Genomic DNA, 19,655 nt, shown 5'->3' on the forward strand with positions numbered 1-19,655 from the left:
CTATATCTTTTTCTGCTGTTTTGCTAGTTCTTTTCCTAAATCGATGCAAATGTACTAAGAAATGATGATCATACATCTATGTGATGATACTAAGAATTACTGAGTGCATGTGTAGAATGGAATGATTTCTAAATGTTGTGTTAATTTCTTTTCTTTTTTTTGATTAATAAAAAAAATTTTTAAAAATCATATGACACATAAACATTTGTACACTAATGTGTATAATGGCATAATTCACAATAGCCAATGGATAGAGGTGGTCAAAGGGTCCATCAGCTTAGGAGCAGAAGGACGAACTGTGATGTATACAAATGATGAAATATTGTGCAGCTACAGAAAGGAATGAAGTTGTGAGGCATGCATCAAGGTGAATGACCCTTGAGGACATTATGTTAAACAAAACAAGCCAGAAACAAATGGACAAATGTTGCATGCTTTCATTTAGAAAACGCCTATAAGAAAACTAGGGCCTAGATTATAAACTATTCCAGTAGTCACATTCAGTCCTGAGTTTTGTTATTCCCAATTTCTGAGATGCTGTGCTCTTTGTGTATAACTTCGTAGTTTCCTGAATCTATAAGTAGTTTGATACCTTATGATTCAGAGTTAGAGTTCTACACTCCGAACATCAGCATTAATCCAAACAACAACTGTTAAAAAAAAAAAAAGAAAAAACTTCATTACACATATGAATAAAGCTGATCTGGTTGGGACTAAGGTAAATAAGAATACAGGGTGTTCTGGTTTGCCAGCTACCAGAATGCAATATACCAGAAAGGGAATGGCTTTTAAAAAGGGGAACAATATTATTAAGTTGCACATTTACAGTTATAAGGCCATGAAAAATGTTCAACATTTAAACAAGGCTATAGAAATGTCCAATCTAAGGTACCAATAAGACGTTACCTTCACTCAAGAAAGACCGATAGAGTCCAGGGATTCTCTCTCAACTGGAAAGGCACGTGGTGAACATGGCAATATCTGCTAGCTTTCTCTCCAGACTTGTTATTTCATGAAGCTCCCCCAGGGGCGTTTTCCTACTTCATCTTCAAAGGTCACTAGCTGCATCGGCTCTCTCGCCTCTCATGGATCTCTAAAGAAACTCTCTCCAAAATGTTTCCTCTTTTAAAGAATTCCAGTAAACTAATCAAGATCCTCCTGGAATGGGTAGAGTCACAACTCCATCTAATCAAATGTTAACACCCACAACTGGCTGGGTCACATCCCCGTGAAGATAATCTTATCATGTTTGCAAACTATAGTACTGAATAGGGATTAAAAGAAATGGTTGCTCCCTCAAGACTGTATCAGGATTAAAACATGGTTTCTCTAGGGTATATAATCCTTTCAAACCAGCACACAGGGTAATGGACAATACTGCCCATATTTTAAAACTCAAACTTCTGTGTAAATCCAAAGGAAGAGATAGATGTTCTGTTCAAAATTTAAATTTTCTGTAGCACACTATCTAACATAACCAGTCTGGCCAGTTCATTTAAACAACCTAGAATGGAGAGCCTAGAATGGAGAATGAAATCTGATCATTCTGTATAGTTTAATGTAATACCATGATACAGTTCACAGTATTTGGGGCAGATAGTAAAAAAGTATTTGCAAAGTCCCTTAAGAGACTGAAGAAAAAATATGGAACTATTAAAAACTTCCCCACCTGGAAAACTGATACTCTCTCAAGCACTAGGGACTCCCAATTTAATAAGCCAAGCACTTGCTCTTGAGGATGGCCCTTATGAAACTTATTTCTGTAATGGTAAGCTAACCTTACTTATAAACATGCCTAAGTGTCACCTCTAAAGAACCTTTCGTTGCTCAGATGTGGCCTCTCTCTAAGCCAAACTCTGCAAATAAACTCATTATCCTCCCCACTCCATGTTTAGGAAATGACTTTCAGGGATACAAGTCTTCCTGCCCTTGTGGGATTGAGAATGCCTGCCTCATCAAAAGAGGGAAAAGAAATGTAACAAAATTAGGTTTCAGTGGCTAAGAGATTCCAAATACAGTCGGGTGGTCATTCTGGAGGTTACTATTATGCAAGCTTCAGCCAGATACTACAAATTGCCATGGTATGCCAAGACCCAACCGACAGTATTCCTAAAAACCCTAAAGAAAATCCATGGCTCTATTTAAGACTCCATAAAAGTTTAATTTATTAAGTTTATTTTTCTGAAACTTAAAATCTCCAGATTGTTAGTATGCCAGATAAGTCTTGAAACTTAGAAGTACCAGTCTCTCCCAGAACATCAGTTACATTTCCGTATCCCATAATGAAGACACTCCTTTTCAGCATGAACAAGTTAGAATGGTCATTGCCCAAATATCCCTGAAGACTGAGAGAATGATCAAATGAGAGGGAGGCGTAGTAACAGAGAAGATAGGCTTTAACAAAGGTTTATGACTGCTGAACTATCAGATAAACATTTCTTTTTAGTTTTTAGTGTATTAGAACAACCAGAAGGAAATACCTGAAATTGCAACCTATAACTCGTATTATACTTTTAAAAGTGTTTTGGACATTTAATAAGAGGAAAATTTACTGAAATGGGAAGCAGGGGAACCACTGAATGAAGAAAATGCAGGTTTCAAAACAATATGTATATATTTTCACCACACCTACAATCCAGAAATTGCAGTCTTTGATATTTAAACAGTAAAAAAAAGGAAACACGCAAAAAAGAACTATATGTGAATATTCACAGACACTCTTCATAATTGCCAAAAGCTGGAAAGAACCCAAATATCCACCAACTGGTGAATAGACGGCAAATCACAGGATATACAAACCATGGAGCAGTAATCAGTAATAGAAAGGAACAGCCTTTTGTTACTACTACTAACTGTAGTGGTGCTTATACAACTGTATACATTTATCAGAATTCATAGACCTCTACACTTAAAATTGGTGAATTTTACCATATAAAAATTATATCTAAATAGACCAAATTTAAATACAATAAAAATTAAAAGATATTTTGTACAATTTGATCTTATGTTAGTTAAAATACCTATATACATCTATGTGTGTGTGTGTGTATACAGTTAGATAGAAAGATGCACAGAAAAAGTTCCAGAGGGATGTATTTTAAGGTATTAATAGTGGTGACCACCAGACATTGGTAATATTGTAGGTTACTGTTGTGGGTTTTTTCCTTCTTGATTCTCTTATGTTTTCTAATTTTATAAAATGTATATTTGCAGCATGTGTCATACTAAAAGGTTATTCTCTAATAAAGATCAGCTTTGAAAACAAGATGAAATTTTCTTAGATAAATGTCTGTGGGTTGTCAGTTATAATTATAGTTATGATTCTGGAGGTAGTTTTATTACTAAAATATTTACAGAGTAAAGAGTTAGTTTATTTGGTTCACAATCAATAGACATTCAAGGAATACATCAGCTTGGGATCATATTGTGTCTCTAGTTTCTCCCTGTATAAAAGAATGAACTAGCTCAGCTACTAAGGAGTCACCAAAATAAAAGTACTATTAAGTTTAAGTTCAAATATCAGACTTTCTAAAGGAGCTTTTAAAAATACCTGTCATTCATTGGAAATGAGAACATTGACCAACATATAATGAAAAAATACTGCTTCTGCTTTTAGGAGAAATAGGTAATGAAGGAAGAGTAAACCCCTAGGAGTCATGTCCCACGTAGCAGGGGAGACAGTGAGTTTACCTACTGAGTTGTCTTAGAGAGAAAAGCCACATCTGAACAACAAAAGAGGTTCTCTGGGAGTGACTAAAAGGCATAATTATAAGTAGGCTTAGCTTATCCTTTGCAAGAATAAGTTTCATAAGGGCAGGTCCCCAGATGGAGGGCCTGTCCCGTCAAATTGGCAGCCCCCAATGCTTGCAAGAATATCTGGTCTTATTAGTTCCTGATAATCTCCCCAGTGGGAGTTAAATATTTCGACTGTTTTCTAGAGTCCCTCAAGGGGCCTTTGCCAATACTTTTTAATCTTCTGCCCAGATTACTCTGGGATGTATCGGGGCATCACACTAACATGTACAAACCAACAAAATCTCACTCCCTATTCATGGTTCCATGTAATTACGGTGTTCAAATAAGCTGACCATACAAATTAAATTATACAGTGTGCTACCAAAAATATAAATACTGAACCAAATAAACATCCCGTTCTTTGGTCTCATACAGAAGTTGAAGTTTTAATACTGTCAATATCATCCTGATTTACCTTAGCCTTACCCAGATCAGCTTCATTCATATCTCAAATTGAAGTCTAATCAATTTTTCAGTGGTTTTAACAGTTGCTGTATGGGGTAATGCTAACTTTCACAGCTGTAGACCGCTAGCTCTGAGACTCAGGTATTATACAAATATACAATATTATACAAATACCCAAAGTTCCATGGAATAACCAGGTTATTCACAAATTGCTCAGCATCTCAGAATTTAGAAATAACAGTTACAACTCCAGAATAGATGTGACTGCTGTAACAGCTTACAATCCACGAATCTTTACAATAGGCTTTCACCTGATAATCTATACTCTCAAATTCAATTATCAGAGTCTACACATCATAGTTAATCCACATGAGTGGGGTATTATAATATTTGTCTTTTTGTTTCTGGGTTGTTTCATTCAACATACTGTCCTCAAGGTTCATTCGCCTAGTTGTGCCTCATGCAACTTCATTTCTTCTTGCAGCAGCTCAAATATTCCACTGCATGTATACATCACAGTTCCCCCTTCCAGTCTTCCACCGATGTACCCTTGGTCATTTCCATCCACTGCAATTTGCAAACACTGCCACCAGTAGTCCGTTCTAAACACCACAGTTCCCCCTTCTATTTCTCTGTTGGTCACCGTACCCTTAGGCCACCTCCTTCCACTGAAAATCGAATCTCAAACACTGCTGCCATAAACATCAGTGTGCAAATGTCCATTTGTATCCCTGCTCTCAGTTCCTCATTATGGGGTTGCAGGCTCATAGGGAACCCTACCCCTAGCCTCCCGTGGAGTCACCACACTGCCCTCCAGAAAGGCTGCACCACTCTACTTCGCTACCAACAGTGAATAGGTACATCCCTCTCTTCACATTCTCCAAAGCACTTATAGCTCTCTGCTCATTTTTAAACAGTTTTATTCTCACATCATACAATCCAACCTAAATTAAAAAATCAATGGTTCCCAATATATTCACATAGCCAAGCCTTCACCACCATAATCTATATAAGTGAACCATCACTGTTCACTCTAGGTATTACTAAGTTATACCATCACAGTCCTTATTCTTTGACTTTCCTTATGGTACCATATGTGCCCCCAGCCCTCCTCACATATTCACACTAACATTAATGAGTGAACTCTGAGAATTAAATTTGAGAAAACAGGTTCTCAGGAGAGAGAAAGAGGGTAGAGATTGGGCATTTGTTGCTGAAGGAGTACAGAATGTTCAACAGGACTGATTTAAAGACCCAGAAATGGCTAGCACAATACTATCTGATGGTAGCACAATATTGTAAGCACACAGAAATACTTCCATTTACTATTCTTCAAGCAGTCAGAGGGGCTTGAGGGTCACAGACAAGTGACATGAAGAGGTTTGGGGTTTGTATGTGGTTTTTACTTTGTGGTTGTACTTACTATTTTTGTCTGCAATTTAGGGAGGGTTTTTCTTCCCCTGTGGTTTGGTTTTTTGTTTTTATTTGGTTTCATTTGTTCATTTGTTTTACCGTATCTGAGGTCTTTATGGTTTGCTTCTAATCAGAATTAAGACAAAGATTAACAACAAATATCAAATTTCTACAACATGCATTGTTCTAAATACCAAACTACATCATCTTTTATTTAATAGTTCTTTGGGATGAATATCACTGTCCTCGTTATACAGATCAGAACACTGAGATGGAAAAGAGTTAAGATCTGCTCAAGTTTAGACAGCTAGTAAGACCTAAATAAATGAAAGACATTCAAGTTCATGGATCATAAGATTAAATTGGTATGAGACAGTACACCCCAAACTGAGCCACAGATTCAATGAAATCCCTATCAAAATCCTAGCTGCCTTTTCTATAGAAACTGATAAGCCGACCTTAAAATCCACAGGGACCCAGAACAGACAATTTTGAATAAGAAAAAAAAAATGTTAGAGGACTCACACTTCCCAATTTCAAAACCTACCACCACAAAGCTACAATAACCAAGACAGTGTGGTATGGCAGAGACTGAGCTCAATAGAATAGATCAGTAGAAGAGAACTGAGAGTTCTGAAATAAATCCTAACATTTATGGTCAATTGATTTGCAACATGGATATTTTAATGATGAAATAATTTGGAACCCTATATCACACCATACACAAAAATTAACTAAAATGAATCAAGACCTAAATGTAAGGGCTAAACCATAAGACTCTTAAGAATAAAACACAGGAGTAAATGTTTGTGATCTTTCTTAGATACACTTTCTTAGATATGACACCAACACTTTCTTAGATATGACACCAAAAGCAGAAGCATCTGAAGAAAAACTAGATAAGTTGTACTTCATCAGAATTAAAAATTGTTGCACTTCAAAGGCCATCATCAAGAAAGCAAAAAGAAAACCTACAGAATAGGAGAAAACACTGGCAAATCATATTTCTGATAAGGTAAGAAACTTCTATGAGAATATATGAAGAACCTTTAAAACTTAATAATAAAAAGACTAATAACCTAAATAAAAAATGGACTAAGGATATGAATTGACATTTCCCCAAAGATAAACAAATGTATAACACTAATGGTGTTACATATCTTTTCACACACTTATTGACCAATACCATTAGTCATAAGGGAAAAACAAATCAAAACCACAATGAGATACCACTCTGCACTGTACATCTAATGGCTAAAGCATAAAAGATGGATAATGACAAGTGTTGGCAAGGATACGGAGAAACTAGAACCCTTAGACAATGCAGGTAGGAATGTAAAGTGGTACAGTCATTTTGGAAAACATTTTGGCAAGTTCTTCAAAAGGCTAAAGAGAGTTATCACATGACCCAGGATTTCTACCCCTAGCTATATATCCAGGAGAAATGAAAGCATATGTTCACACAAAAATTTATACATACAGTATTCACAGCAGCATTATTCATAATAGCTCAAAAGTGTTAACGACCCAAATGTCCATCAATGGAAGAATGGATAAGCAAAATATGGACCATCCACACAATGAACTATTATTCACCAACACAAAGGAATAAAATACTGATACATACGTCTGCATGGATGAACCTTGAAAACGTTGCTAAGTGAAAAAAAAAAAAAAAGCCAGTCACAAAAGACCATATATGAAATGATCCCATTATGGGAAATGTCCAGAATATGTAAAGACAGAAGGTAGGTTAGTAAAATTGCTAAAGGGAAGGGGAATGAGGAATGACTGCTAATGGGTATAGACTGTCTTTGGGAAGTGGTGAAAGTGCTATAAATGTAAATAATGGCAACAGTTGCACAACTCTGTAAATATACTAAAAACTACTAAGTTGTACACTAAAAAGGTTAACTTTAAGGTAAGTGAATAAAACTTTTTTAAGACAGTTTTTTAAAAGAGACACATTCAGAGCATAAGCTACAAAAATGAGATTAAAGCACCTAATTTTTCTTTTCCAAATGCAATACAATACTAAAGACTTGTATTCTATATGCTTATTCTGTCAAGTGATGAAAAAAAACAATTGAAATGAAACCAACTAAATAAAATTCAGCTTAATGAAAAAACATCCCCAAAATATCAAATAATTTTTAAACAATTCTATTTTAGCATTGACTCTGAACGAAACAGAAATCTCAAACTCAAAATATCAAATAAAGACTATAAATACTCAAAGGTTTAAGCAAATTGCCAACTGTCCTGAATAAACAGTAATTCTGATTTGCTTTGAGGGAAATGTAAATATTTACCTGCTTTGAAGGAACAAAATCCTATAAACTTAGTGTTTCCAAATGGTGAACAGAAAAAAAAACATGCATTTTGTTTCAGAATTCATCTTAAATTCGTTAAGAAATACATCGTTTATGCTAAGCAATACACACTCTGCTTTTGACTAAAACGTACTGAAAACGATATGATAAATGCACAGAACAGTTAAGTTGGGATCTGAGAAAAATCACATAATAGTAAATATAAGAGTGGAATTAATCTCAAGAAGCTTCTGAAAATATCTCAAGAACTCCTATTTTGGAAACCCTAGTCATTTAGTCTTCCTACGAATACCTACCACGTGCCAGGCACTGCACCAGGCACAGGATGCCACGGTGAGTGGGCTATAAACAGAGCAGGTCACTCCTTGCAGGAAGCTTACTCGCTAAAAGGGTGCGTCCCAAACTCGCCTGATCTATAACTTCGGGAGTTTGAAAAAAAAAAATCAAATTTTGCTCCCCCGCCTTGGAGAATCTGAGTTCGTGGGTCTGGAATGGGGTGTGAAGTCTATGTTTTTATCAAGTGCTTCAAATTATTCATACGCCCTGCCTGGTTTGAGAGCCCGAAGACTGAAAACGCCCAATATTCAGGGCCAACCTATCCCATCCAGCGGGTGCCCCACCTTCAAAGTACATTTCCCTGGGTATCCTACCCCATGATTAATACCCCAAGCACACCACGAAGCTGAGATGGATGGAGACCTTTCCAAAATCACTCTGGTCTGAGCCACGGACAAACGGGCTCCCTTCTGGGGACCGACAACTCACTTCTTGCGAGCCCCACCTGGGGCTGGCTGCACCTGAGCCTCTCCCGACTGCGTGGACACCTGCCTCCCCGCGGCTGCCGTCTCCCCCTCCCGTGGGTCCGGGGTCTCCAAACAGCCGCCAACCCGTAGTAGTAGGGGCGGGCCGCGCACATTAGGCGCCGACTGTATACTCCTCCCGCCCCTCACCTATCCCGCGCGCTCACATTCGCGCGGCAACTGAGGCGAGGAGAGCTGCGGCCCGGGTCCCGCCACTCGGCGGCGCGAGTCTGGTCTCGAACCCCAGCGGCGGGACGGCTTCCGCCTCGCGGGCGCTCGACAGCCGCAGAGGCCCGGCCCCGCTCGCACCCACGGAGTTTCACAAAGAAAGTCTCCCGGCCCGCGCCCCTCACGCACTCACCGGCGCCGGCGCCGGCGGCGATTCGGGCTCCCGCCGCCTGCGGCTCCGTGCCGGGGTCGGCTCAGAAGCCGGTGGCGGTGGCTGCTCCATCCCTACGGGGCCCGGGCCGCTTCGGTCTCGAGCTAACGGTCCCGCCAGTTAGGCGCGTGCGCCGGTCCCGCGCGCCATGTTCCTTCGGTACCGCGCGCCGCCGAGGCGCACCCCCCACCCCCCACCCCTCACGGCGCACGCGCACAGGCACCGCGCGCCGCCGGAGCGCGCCCCCAATCGCGCAGACGCGCACTCGCCGCGCCCCCTCCCCAGAGTGCCTCGCCTGGAGCCCTCTGGAGCCGGCCGCTGTTCCCGGCTCTGTGTCCACCCCCTCCGCGTCCACTCGCCTGGCGGGAGTTCACGCCGTTCCCGGCTGGACGACGCCGCCTGCCGCGCTGCGGACCACTCTAGATCGGTCTCTGCCAGCCCAATTCCTCTCGCGGTCCCTTTCGCTTCACCCGTCACGATCCAGCCAGGCGAGACTTCGCCCCAACAACGATGAGATCCTCCTCGCAGAGATACGTATGCACGTGCACGAGGTGTAGATGGCACAGTGGGTGCCCTTATCCCCAGGAAAGTCAGGCTTTAGCAGAACCTGAATTCAAGACCCGCATGTCCACTAAGCATGAGTGCTTGGGGGTCACATCTCCAGGGAGCCTCAGTTTCTCCGTAACTGTAAAGGTCCGAGGATGAAGAGATGCTGGGAAAACTCAAATAATCCAGGTAAAGCCTCAACACCGCCCTTAGTACTTAGCAGTTGGTGGTCAGGTGATAAGACCTCTTAGGTAATTTAATTAATGGTTAAGTAGCTTAATTAATGGTTAAGTACCATGGGCTCCTGAGGAAGGGAAATCCAGGCTCAAGCCCCACTCCACCTCTTACACACTGAAAGCTTGGATACGTCGCTTGGCCGAGCCTGAAAGCCTCGTTTCCACAACTGTAAAATGTGGGGTATGGCATTAAAACTTCACAGGGTTCACAAGAGTTTCCAGGGAGATGATGCATGGAAGTCCCTCAGCACAATGCCTGGACCACACCAAGCTCTCCCAGCTTCACTGCCCTATCCTTCCAAGACTCCTAAAAGTTTAATGAAAAGGGCCTTGCTCCCAGAGCTTATGGTATAATTAGCTGGGAGTTCACCCAAGCTTGGAACTACAGGGACTATTACATCCCACATCTTCACTTTCCATTCTCTGCCCCAAACCTCTCTGAAAACCCTAAAGTTGCAGACAACAGTAAAAAATATTTTCCCTACTAGAGCAAAAAAGTCTCCAAAAGTCTCTTGGAATTTTTAAATGGTTGCAAACTCTTCTAAAAACATTGTATTATCTGGCCTATTTCACATACAAGTAACAGAAAACCCAACTCAATTCAGAGTAAACAAAAACGATAACATATTGGATCACATCATTGAAAAAGGCATAGATGGATCCAGGCAACCACCTTCGTCTTCCTCTAACCTCTCAGCTCTGCTTACCTCTAATGACTTCATTCTCGTGCAGGTTCTTTCCAGATAGCAGCCCAGGCAGCAACTAGTTCAGACCTGATCAGCTTGGGGGAAAGCAGGGATTATTTCCCAAGAATTCCAGCCATGGTCCCAGGACTGATTCTCACTGGACCCACTTGGATCGCATGCCCTTGCCTGAGCTAATCACTATAGCCAGATTGGCCAGACGGGTCTACCTGAAGCCTTTGTAGGAAGGGAATAGGGTCATCTCTTCAGGAAGGACATGGGTAGAAGGAGCTAGAGGGATACTTCCCCCAGGAAGATGGATGCAATTACTCTAAGAAATAAGGCTAACACCAGCAATAGCTGTCCACAGTACCATAATCCACGAGTCCAGTCCATCATGAAGCAGCCTGCAGAGGGGAGGAACAGAACAGCAGTGACTCAGTCACTGAAACATCCTCCTCCACCTCTGCCCCCACTGTCCTCCCAGGTCTGGCATTTCTCAAATCTGCTTGTGTAAAGATATCCCAGTCACCCACCTTGAGTGACACAAGAAAAAATAAAAAGCTCTTGACTGAACAGATGATGTTACTCCCCTGATTAAGAACTTTCTATGGCTCCCTCTGGCTCCTTATGTGGCCCTCACCTTTAATGATGGAAGCCAACATTGCTGGATCCCTTATCACATCCCATGCATTTTATGAGCCTTCCCCCATTGAATTCTCACAAACACGCTATGAAGTTGGTACTCTTATTGCACTTACAGATAAGTCTCAGCAAGGCAGAGCAACCTGTCCAAAGCCAGACTGAAGTACAGACCTCAGGTTAGCAAAATATTGTTCGCCTGGTGTCCCACCACTAATGGTGCCATCCCTGCTCTATTTCCTCGTGATTCAAACTCTTGTGTCCACTTCCAGCTCAGAGGCCAGTGGAAGGAGCAATACAAAGGAAAGAGCATCTAGGGAGTCTTTCAGCTTCTGAAGTAGGGGATAGATGCTACCCCTACCATATCCCCATGACTCCATGGAACAGGGAAAAGAATTCCCCAAAAGAAAATTGGAGTGAGGTAAGGAAGAGGGAATAGATACTGGGTGGCCCCTAACCAGCAACTGACATCTCCCCATTGTTGAGTGAGCTCATTTCCTATAGCTGGTATAACAGGTTAGCTCAAATTAAGCAGCTTTATTAAAACAGCACAAATTTATCCTCTTTCAGTCTGAAGGGCAGAAATCTAAAAGCAGTTTTACTAGGTTAAAATCAAGGTGTTCATAGGACTCTATGAACTTCCAGAGGCTTCTGAGGGACAAATCTGTTTCCATGCCTTTTTTTAGCTTCTAATGGTACTGTGGTAGTTAGATTCAGTTGTCAACTTGGCCAGGTGAAGGCACCTAGTTTTGTTGCTGTGGACATGAGCCAATGGTACATGAACCTCATCTGTTGCTGATTTACATCTGCAGTGGGCTAGGAAGCATGCCTGCTGCAGTGAATGACGTTTGACTTAAATGGCTGGTGCTTAAATGATAGAGCACAACGTAGCACAGCCCAAGCAGCTCGGCATACTTCATCTCAGCATTCACAGCTCAGCCCAGGCCTTTGGAGATGCAGAAAGAAATCACCCCTGGGAAAGTTGTTGGAACCCAGGGGCCTGGAGAGAAGGCCAGCAGAGATAGCCATGTGCCTTCCCACGTAAGAAAGAACGTCAGTGGAAAGTTAGCTGCCTCTCTTCTGAAGAACAAACAAAAAAAGTCCCCTTTTATTAAAAGCCAATCCATCTCTGGTGTGTTGCATCCCGGCAGCTAGCAAACTAGAAGAGATTTGGTACTAGAGAGTGGGGTACTGCTGCAGTTTGCAAATACCAGATATGTTGGAACACTTTTTTGTTCCAACTTTTGCTAAGGGGAAGATTTTGGAGGAACGGTGAAGAGAATGATCGAGAAGTCCTGGAGTGCTTGAAGACACTGTTGGTGTAAATGGAACTACCGCCAATCTTGACAAAGGAGGACACAAAAGGGAAAAAATTGGAGTTTGCAGAGTGAGAACCATGGAGGAGAGTGGACCCACCCATATACATGGAGAGGGTGAGTTTACCCTGAAGGGCGAGGATGAGTCTCCCCTCTCATTGCAGTAGAAGAGTTTTGCAGCCTCTGGCCTTAGAAAAGGTGTAGCACGCTCCTTGGGGGACTGGGAGAGCCTGGCTGCCACCACATGGAGGGGTTGAGTGTGTGCCCCCGAAGTGGCAAAGCCCAGGGGTGGCCCTGATGCCTGGAGTGAGTGGAGCCACAAGGTGGTCTCCTCGATGTTCCCTGAGGTTGATTTGGAAAGAGGCAGGCCACTGCATAGGCCCTCGGAAAGGGTGGTGCTGCTGCCACTTTCTAAAGTTGAAGGATGAATGATTTTCAGACTTCGAAATCCAATGGTGTTTGCCCTGCAGGTTTTACATCTGTGTTCTTCCAATTTCTCCCTATGTAAATGAAAACCTATATCCTGTGAATATCTTCCTTTGCATCTTGGCACCAGACAAGGACTTTTTAACTTTTTATAATATATTAAATGCATATTTCTTCCTAACATTTCACTTCTCTCTTTTTTAATTATGTGGAGAAAATTGAGTTAGCGAAGGACCAAGTTTCCGGAAACCACAATTGCAGCCCTGTGCCAAGACATTGGCTGGGCCGACCCTTCCAGCAGATCTGATTCCGGGGTTCTATTTGCACGAGTGTTCTGGGATAGGTCTGGAAATGCTGGCAGCCTCGGGAAGGGATAGAAGGCAAAATTTACCTTTTTTTCCCCTTTGGGAGTTGTGTCATAATATTGATAAATATTGCCTCTCACACAAATTGCAGGGTCAAGTTACAGAACTTTCAGGTGAGGTTTACATGACCCTGGGCAAGTCCTATCTCTCTGAGCCTCAGTTTCCTCATATGGAAAGACACAACAAGATAAGTTATCTCGGAGGTCTCATCCCTCAGAGAGGGACTGCTGGCTTTCTGCACTTCTAAAAGCTTAGTTCTAGGAGGTAAAGTGCCTCTTTCCCACCCCATGGTTTGATGAGAAGGGATTTTCCCTAAACCTGCACCTCTCTGGCAGGGAATAGAGCTGCCCTCAGGGAGCAGGTTTCCCCAGCCCACCCTTCCAGGTAAGAGCTCTTCCATTCAACCAGAGGGGCTGTGTGGTCTTTGGCTGATGGGTGAAGCTGCCTAATTCTGGATTCATTTAGTACTGCTCAGTCTCATGCAAAAGCTGTCTTTGAATTTAGTCTTCATCTGGAAAAAAAGTAATAGTTTGGCTCTTATTTCCTCTGATTTGTTTTATTTCTGCATATGTTCATAGCCAGGCAGAAGAGAGAGATGCTATTTACTGGGGGCCCCCTTAAAGACCCCTAATAATGAAAAAGGCATGTTCCTACCCTCTTAAGCTCTAGCTGGGGAGAAAGCACTTAAATATTTGGCATGTGCTAATGGTAAATGCGAATACAGAGCTGGGGTCAAGTTCTGGGGATCAGAGGACCAGTTGTGGGGGAGGGGCAGTTTCACAGAGAAGGGGCTGATTTTTTGAAACCTGAAAGTGAGTTCTCCAGTAAGCAAGGAGAAGGACATTCCTCTGAGAGGGCATGGCAGAGTGTAAATGGCTTGCTTGAGTCTGGAAATTCCATGCAGCTAGGATGAACTGCTAAGGGTCTGCACACTGCAGGAATTTATCAAGTACATATTGATGCTGAAGGACCCTGAAGGCCATGCAAAGAAGAATGGATTTCATTCTGTAAACCAATGTTCCCCCAAATTGGGACTAGAACCCTTTCCCTGATGGCACTTGGATCCAACATTGAATAATACCAAACAATTTTATGGTGAGGAACTTTGTGCTTTTTTAATTCAATTTCTTTTCTTTTCATTTCAGTGAGGAGAGAGTCTGATATAGCAAAACTCAGGAAGGTAATGGAAAGATGGCTGAGGTTTGGAGGACAGTGGCGGGAGCACTCTCAAGGATCGTAAGATCTGTTTTAGTGAGAGAACCCCAGCAGCCACAGGGAAGATGGGGAGGTAGAGTCTACCATTAGGAGACCCTTGGAAGTCCAGGAGAGAAATGCTGGGGGCACAGACCAGGGCAGTGACCCTGGAGGGAGCGCTCAGTAATCACCTTGTATACAAAATTCTAGTCTTCCTGAGTGACCAGGAAAGGAGGGCTGGGATTTTATATGCATGCACTTCAAAAGGCTAGGACACTGCAGAATAGGCACTCAACAAGTATTTATTAGATACAGAAGAGTAGAAGGGGGGGAGGAAATCAAACAGCATCCCCACAGCAGGTTTGCTCTCTTGAGCCCAGGACCAGCCCCCCGAGGAAGGTATGCTGCCCAGGGAACGACGTGTTCGGTTCCTACTTGTGGGAACCAGGTCCTGAGTTTTAGCATCAGGAATTTTCCAGTTTGGGTACAGTTTATTTAGACATGATCCAAGTCCAGGTGACCCCACCATGTAATCAAAGTGAAAATGAGAGCTATAAATGCATCCCATCTACTCCTCCTTGAGACCACCTCCCTTCCCCCAAATGATCTCTCAATCTCCTCCACGTCCAGCTCTGGGAGTGAGTCAGTGACACTGTCAGGCCTAAAGTCTGAGAACACATTTGAGCAATAGTCTTGCTGCCTGCCAGCTTGCCCCCTGGCCTTCTTACATTTGCTGGTGTCTGATGTAAGGAACATCAGGAGATGTGGGATGACAGAGGAAGTTAATGAGGTAATGCCAGGGCTTGAGTCAGGATGACAGCATATAGTTATGGCTCTCACATACTTCTCGCCCACATCACTTGGGACCATTTCTCAACCTTTGTTTTTGTTTCTGTGTTCTATGGAGGGTAGAGAAAAGCATAGAATATGATTTCATAAAGGATCGAGGTGTGAACTCAGAGCAGTAAGTACTGGAGTCTGGGTTTTCCCACCTGTGTAGCCAAGTTATTGAATCTGTTTGAGACTCAGTTTGCTCAGGTGCTGACTTCATGGGGCTGTGCAGATGAACAAGACTTAATATACATGACAAGTGAATTGCACACTGCTAAGCACAACAGAGTCTTTTTTCTCATGCTGACAACCCCCACCCATGAAAATATTTTCTCTTCCAAACAGCCTCAATCCTATCAGTCTTTCCAGATCAAGGGCATGCATCTCTTCAATTCAATTAGACACACTCTGGGGGGAGGAGGTGGAGGTGGGCACTGTGCCAGGCAAGGTAAAGCAACACCTTTGAACCCTAGTTGATGTGATGAGAAATCTGAACTTCATCTCTTCAGGGAACCTTTCCCTACCCAGCCCACCCACTGAGAATCCCCCATTTCTGAACCTCTGCCACATGACTACAGATTTCACTTGTAACACCAGCATGCTCCAACTCCCCCAACTCAGTTGTAGGTTCCTAGAATTAGCCCTGTATATCACAGTCTGTTATAGATTTACCCCAACACCTTTCCCATTACTTAACTATCAATAAAAATGTGTGGAGAACGTGATTGATGGATTACCCAAGAATAGCTCTTAGCGAATTAATCCCCAGGGTCAGACCCTTGTTTTCTGGAACAATATTTCCATGGAGATAATGCTGAAGGAAGGTTCTTTGTGAGAAAATCTGTTATTCATACACATTTGCCATTCTTCCCAAGGGGAACGATGACAGAGATAAAGCAGGAGTCTTCTCATTCCACAAGCATGTTGCCAGTTGACAACGAATGTGACAACACAATCCCTATTAATGAATTGGCTTAAAGAAATGCATTCTCCATGTGTAGACACTATTAGCCCAGGTCAAGACGTAGCATGACAGAGCTAGAGAAAAAAAGTATTCCTCTGGAGCTTGGAATAAAAGCAGGCTGTTCTTTTGCAGAAGAAAAGTTTTATTGACAATCGGGGTCGCCTTGGAATTTGTAACTTCTTTTGGAGAAATAAAGCCTAGAGGAGTTGGGTACAATTTAAAAGTGGTAGTTGTCCTAATAACAAGCAGAATGACTGAGATGCATATGACCTCTCTGATTCAGATGAGGAAACTGAGGTTCAGAAGGAGGAGGGGACTTGGCCAAAGTCACACAGCTGGTTCAAGAATGAGCCACAGGAAAGCCTGGAGAGGTCAGCAGAAACCAGACCACCTGGCCCTGGCAGGCTGTGGGAAAGGACTTGGCTCTCTAGTCTAAGAGCACTGAGTAATTTTGAAGGGGTTTAAAGTGATGTGATTAGAGAATCACTTTAGTGTTAGCATGGGGCATGGATTCGAAATGATGATCGGCCACAGACACACTGATGAGGAAACTTCTGCAGTCACCCAGGCAAGAAGAAATGCCTGAACTGGGGCTGTGCCTGGTCACTCTGGTAAGGACTTAGTTTGCTGTCTTGGTTTGACCAGGCTGCTATGACAACTACTACGCAGTGGGTTGGCTTAAACAATGGGAGTGCGTTTTCTCAGGGTTTTAGAAGCTGAAAGTTCAAAATCAGTTCTCTGTATGCCATGCTTTCTCCCAGGGTCTGTAGCATTCTGGCGCAGGCTTGCCACAATCCTTGGGGTTCCTTGGCTTACAACTCTGCTTCTGTCACATGACTTCTCCTTCTGGTTTCTGCTTCTGCTCAGTTGTGGATGTGTCTGTCTAGATTTCCCCTCTTTATAAGAACTTCAGCCATAAAGATTAAGACCCACCCAGATTCAGTTTGGATTCATCCAAAAAAGGATCTTTGGGGATCCTACCCACAAACGAGTCTACACCTTAGCTGATACTGACACTTTCGAAGGTCCTATTTACAAACAGGTGGATTAAGATTTTTCAAACAAGCCTTTTGTGGGGGACAGGATTCAATTTTCAAATTGCCTGACATCCCACCATGATCAGAATTGAAGCCAGACTGAAGCTTAGCTCTCTCCACTGACCCAAGTTGCCTCTGTGTCATAGAAAGCCTGGGTAGCATTAGAAATGTTCTGGAGATAAAAGTGGAAAAGATTTTTGGTGAAGTCTAGTGAAAAGTAGGGAGAGATGGAGAAAGAAGAAAAAAGACGTGACTTAAGAGTCCCTTGGAACTCCTGGGAGGTCACCCAGGTTCACACAGGAACTCTCCAACAGAACGAAGCCTTCCTCTCACCAAAGTCATCCCTGCCTCACCTCTATCTGTTCATCTTGGTAGGATGAAGGGACCTTTGGGAAATTCCAGGGACCTAACAATTCCAAACACGAACATTGTCTCAAGCCCCAGGCAGCCGCCACCAATTCCAATAGCCCATTCAATTTTCACTTTTCTTTTTTTTTAAAGGTATTTCTTCTGAAGTGCTTGGAACAGATGCCCATCTTTCTTCCTGGGATATTGAGTACATTTCGACAATATGTTTTATTTAATCTACTCTAAGCCTGGTGGTGGGGTTACACTGATGCAAAGAGGCTGCACCATTAACCCAGAGCAGAACTTGACCCCCCAGCTCTGTGTGAGAGATTTAAGATGAGCAGAAGGGCCAGAGCCCCTGCTTTCAGAGTAAGAGGACACTGAACACCTTCCCTTGGTGACCTTGGCAAGTCCCCACTCCTCTCTGTGCATCAGTTTACCCTGCTCAAAATGAAGGTATTAGATAGTCGCTAAGGTTCCTTAAAGCTCTAAATGTTTACAGTTCCCAAAGTCTGGAGGAAAAACACACAACAAAGCAGTGAGCACAAAACAGACTGTAGATCAGTTCCAGCACCCATGGCACAGGCTCATAGTAGGTCCTCAACAAGCAGGAGTAGAATAAATGAGCTGCCTAGGAAAGGTAGAGGGCTCTGTTAAGAGAGTGAACAAATGAAATGTCATGTTCATCTCTCAGACTGGTGAAAATAGACAAGGAAAATATGTTGGGGAAATCCCACACTCCCAAACATGCTGGCAGGAATGTATTTTGGAACTGCCTCTTTGGAAGGAAACTTGACAATATGTGTCAAAATCCTTGAAAACATTCAGACCTTTTGACACAGAAATGTACTCTTCTAATGATATAACTCAAGGAGATTGTTGGTCAAAAAACGTGAAGAGATATATATGCTATAGTACAGATGTTTATCCAAGCATTGTTGATAATGGTGAAAAGTGGCTAGCAAAACAAGATCATTTATTATATGCAACCAAAGAAAAACTAAAAAGAGGTTAAAGTCACAGGGTGGACCTGTATTAACTGACATGGAAAGATAATGATGATGATGATGATGTGTGTGGGTGTGCGTATGTGTGTGTGTGTGTGTGTGTGTGTGTGTAAAGAAGGTTGCAGAAGATCTTTGTAAATCCACACACAGAGAATTTCCTAAAAGGGATACATGTAAACACATCACTGGATGGTAGGTTATGGGTAGTTTAAAATGTTTTAATTATCTACCTTAGTGAATGTGGATTACTTTTGTAATGTGAAGAGAGACATCCATTTCCAGAAAGGCTCACCACAGACTAACATGGACAACTCCAGTCTTTACTTTGGGATCTGCCATAGCTGTAGAAATGTTCTCCCCCAGGGATGCACTCCTTTCAAGTGTTCGAGAGAGCTCTCAGCCAGCTCCACCTTGAGTGTTTACTAACAGGGACCTCAATCGCAAGAGATGCCCGCATGTAGGTGGCGTCCCATCTATGAACAAGCCAACAGCTCTGCTGGGGTCTTGGTGTAAGCAGAACATTCACCTCGGAAGGCCATAAAGAGACCTTTCTTACCCAATGCTCTTAGCCCCTGCTCCTCCTGCAGTTGTCAAGCATGTATTTTCTTTCTACTTGCAGGGTGCTTGCGACACTTCAGTGACAGCAGTTTAAGGGTGCCAAGCTCAAGCAACATGCTCTCACAGGAAAGATGCCCCAAGCCAGGGCAGAACAGCCAAGGTCTCTGTGGGCTGCATTCTTGAGATGGTTGCACATGTTAGAGCTCTTCCCTGAATGCACCACATCCAAGGACTGACCTAGGATACCCCGGGAGGTAAGGCACCCCTCAGCTGCACAACTCCAAGAGCAGGGACCCAGGGTTCCAGGACACCCAGACTGCAGAGAACACAGGCCCACATCTATGTTTGTTTTCCCTGGGACACGTCTGACGTGTGGG

General features: G+C 42.8%; 1 protein-coding gene across 2 annotated transcripts in view; it reads right to left on the reverse strand.

The window, feature by feature from the left end:
• TTC28 (tetratricopeptide repeat domain 28) overlaps window positions 1-9,274 on the reverse strand; it is an 896,291-nt gene extending 887,017 nt beyond the window's left edge. For both annotated transcript variants that reach the window (XM_077160720.1, XM_077160719.1), the window contains exon 1: window positions 9,108-9,274. In XM_077160720.1, the coding sequence (XP_077016835.1) occupies window positions 9,108-9,197 (90 nt within the window). In that variant the 5' untranslated portion in view covers window positions 9,198-9,274. The remainder of the gene's footprint in view (window positions 1-9,107) is intronic.
• Window positions 9,275-19,655: the final 10,381 nt, after the last annotated feature.

The sequence above is a fragment of the Tamandua tetradactyla genome, chromosome 5 (genome assembly GCF_023851605.1).
Source record: "Tamandua tetradactyla isolate mTamTet1 chromosome 5, mTamTet1.pri, whole genome shotgun sequence".
NCBI lineage: Eukaryota > Metazoa > Chordata > Mammalia > Pilosa > Myrmecophagidae > Tamandua > Tamandua tetradactyla.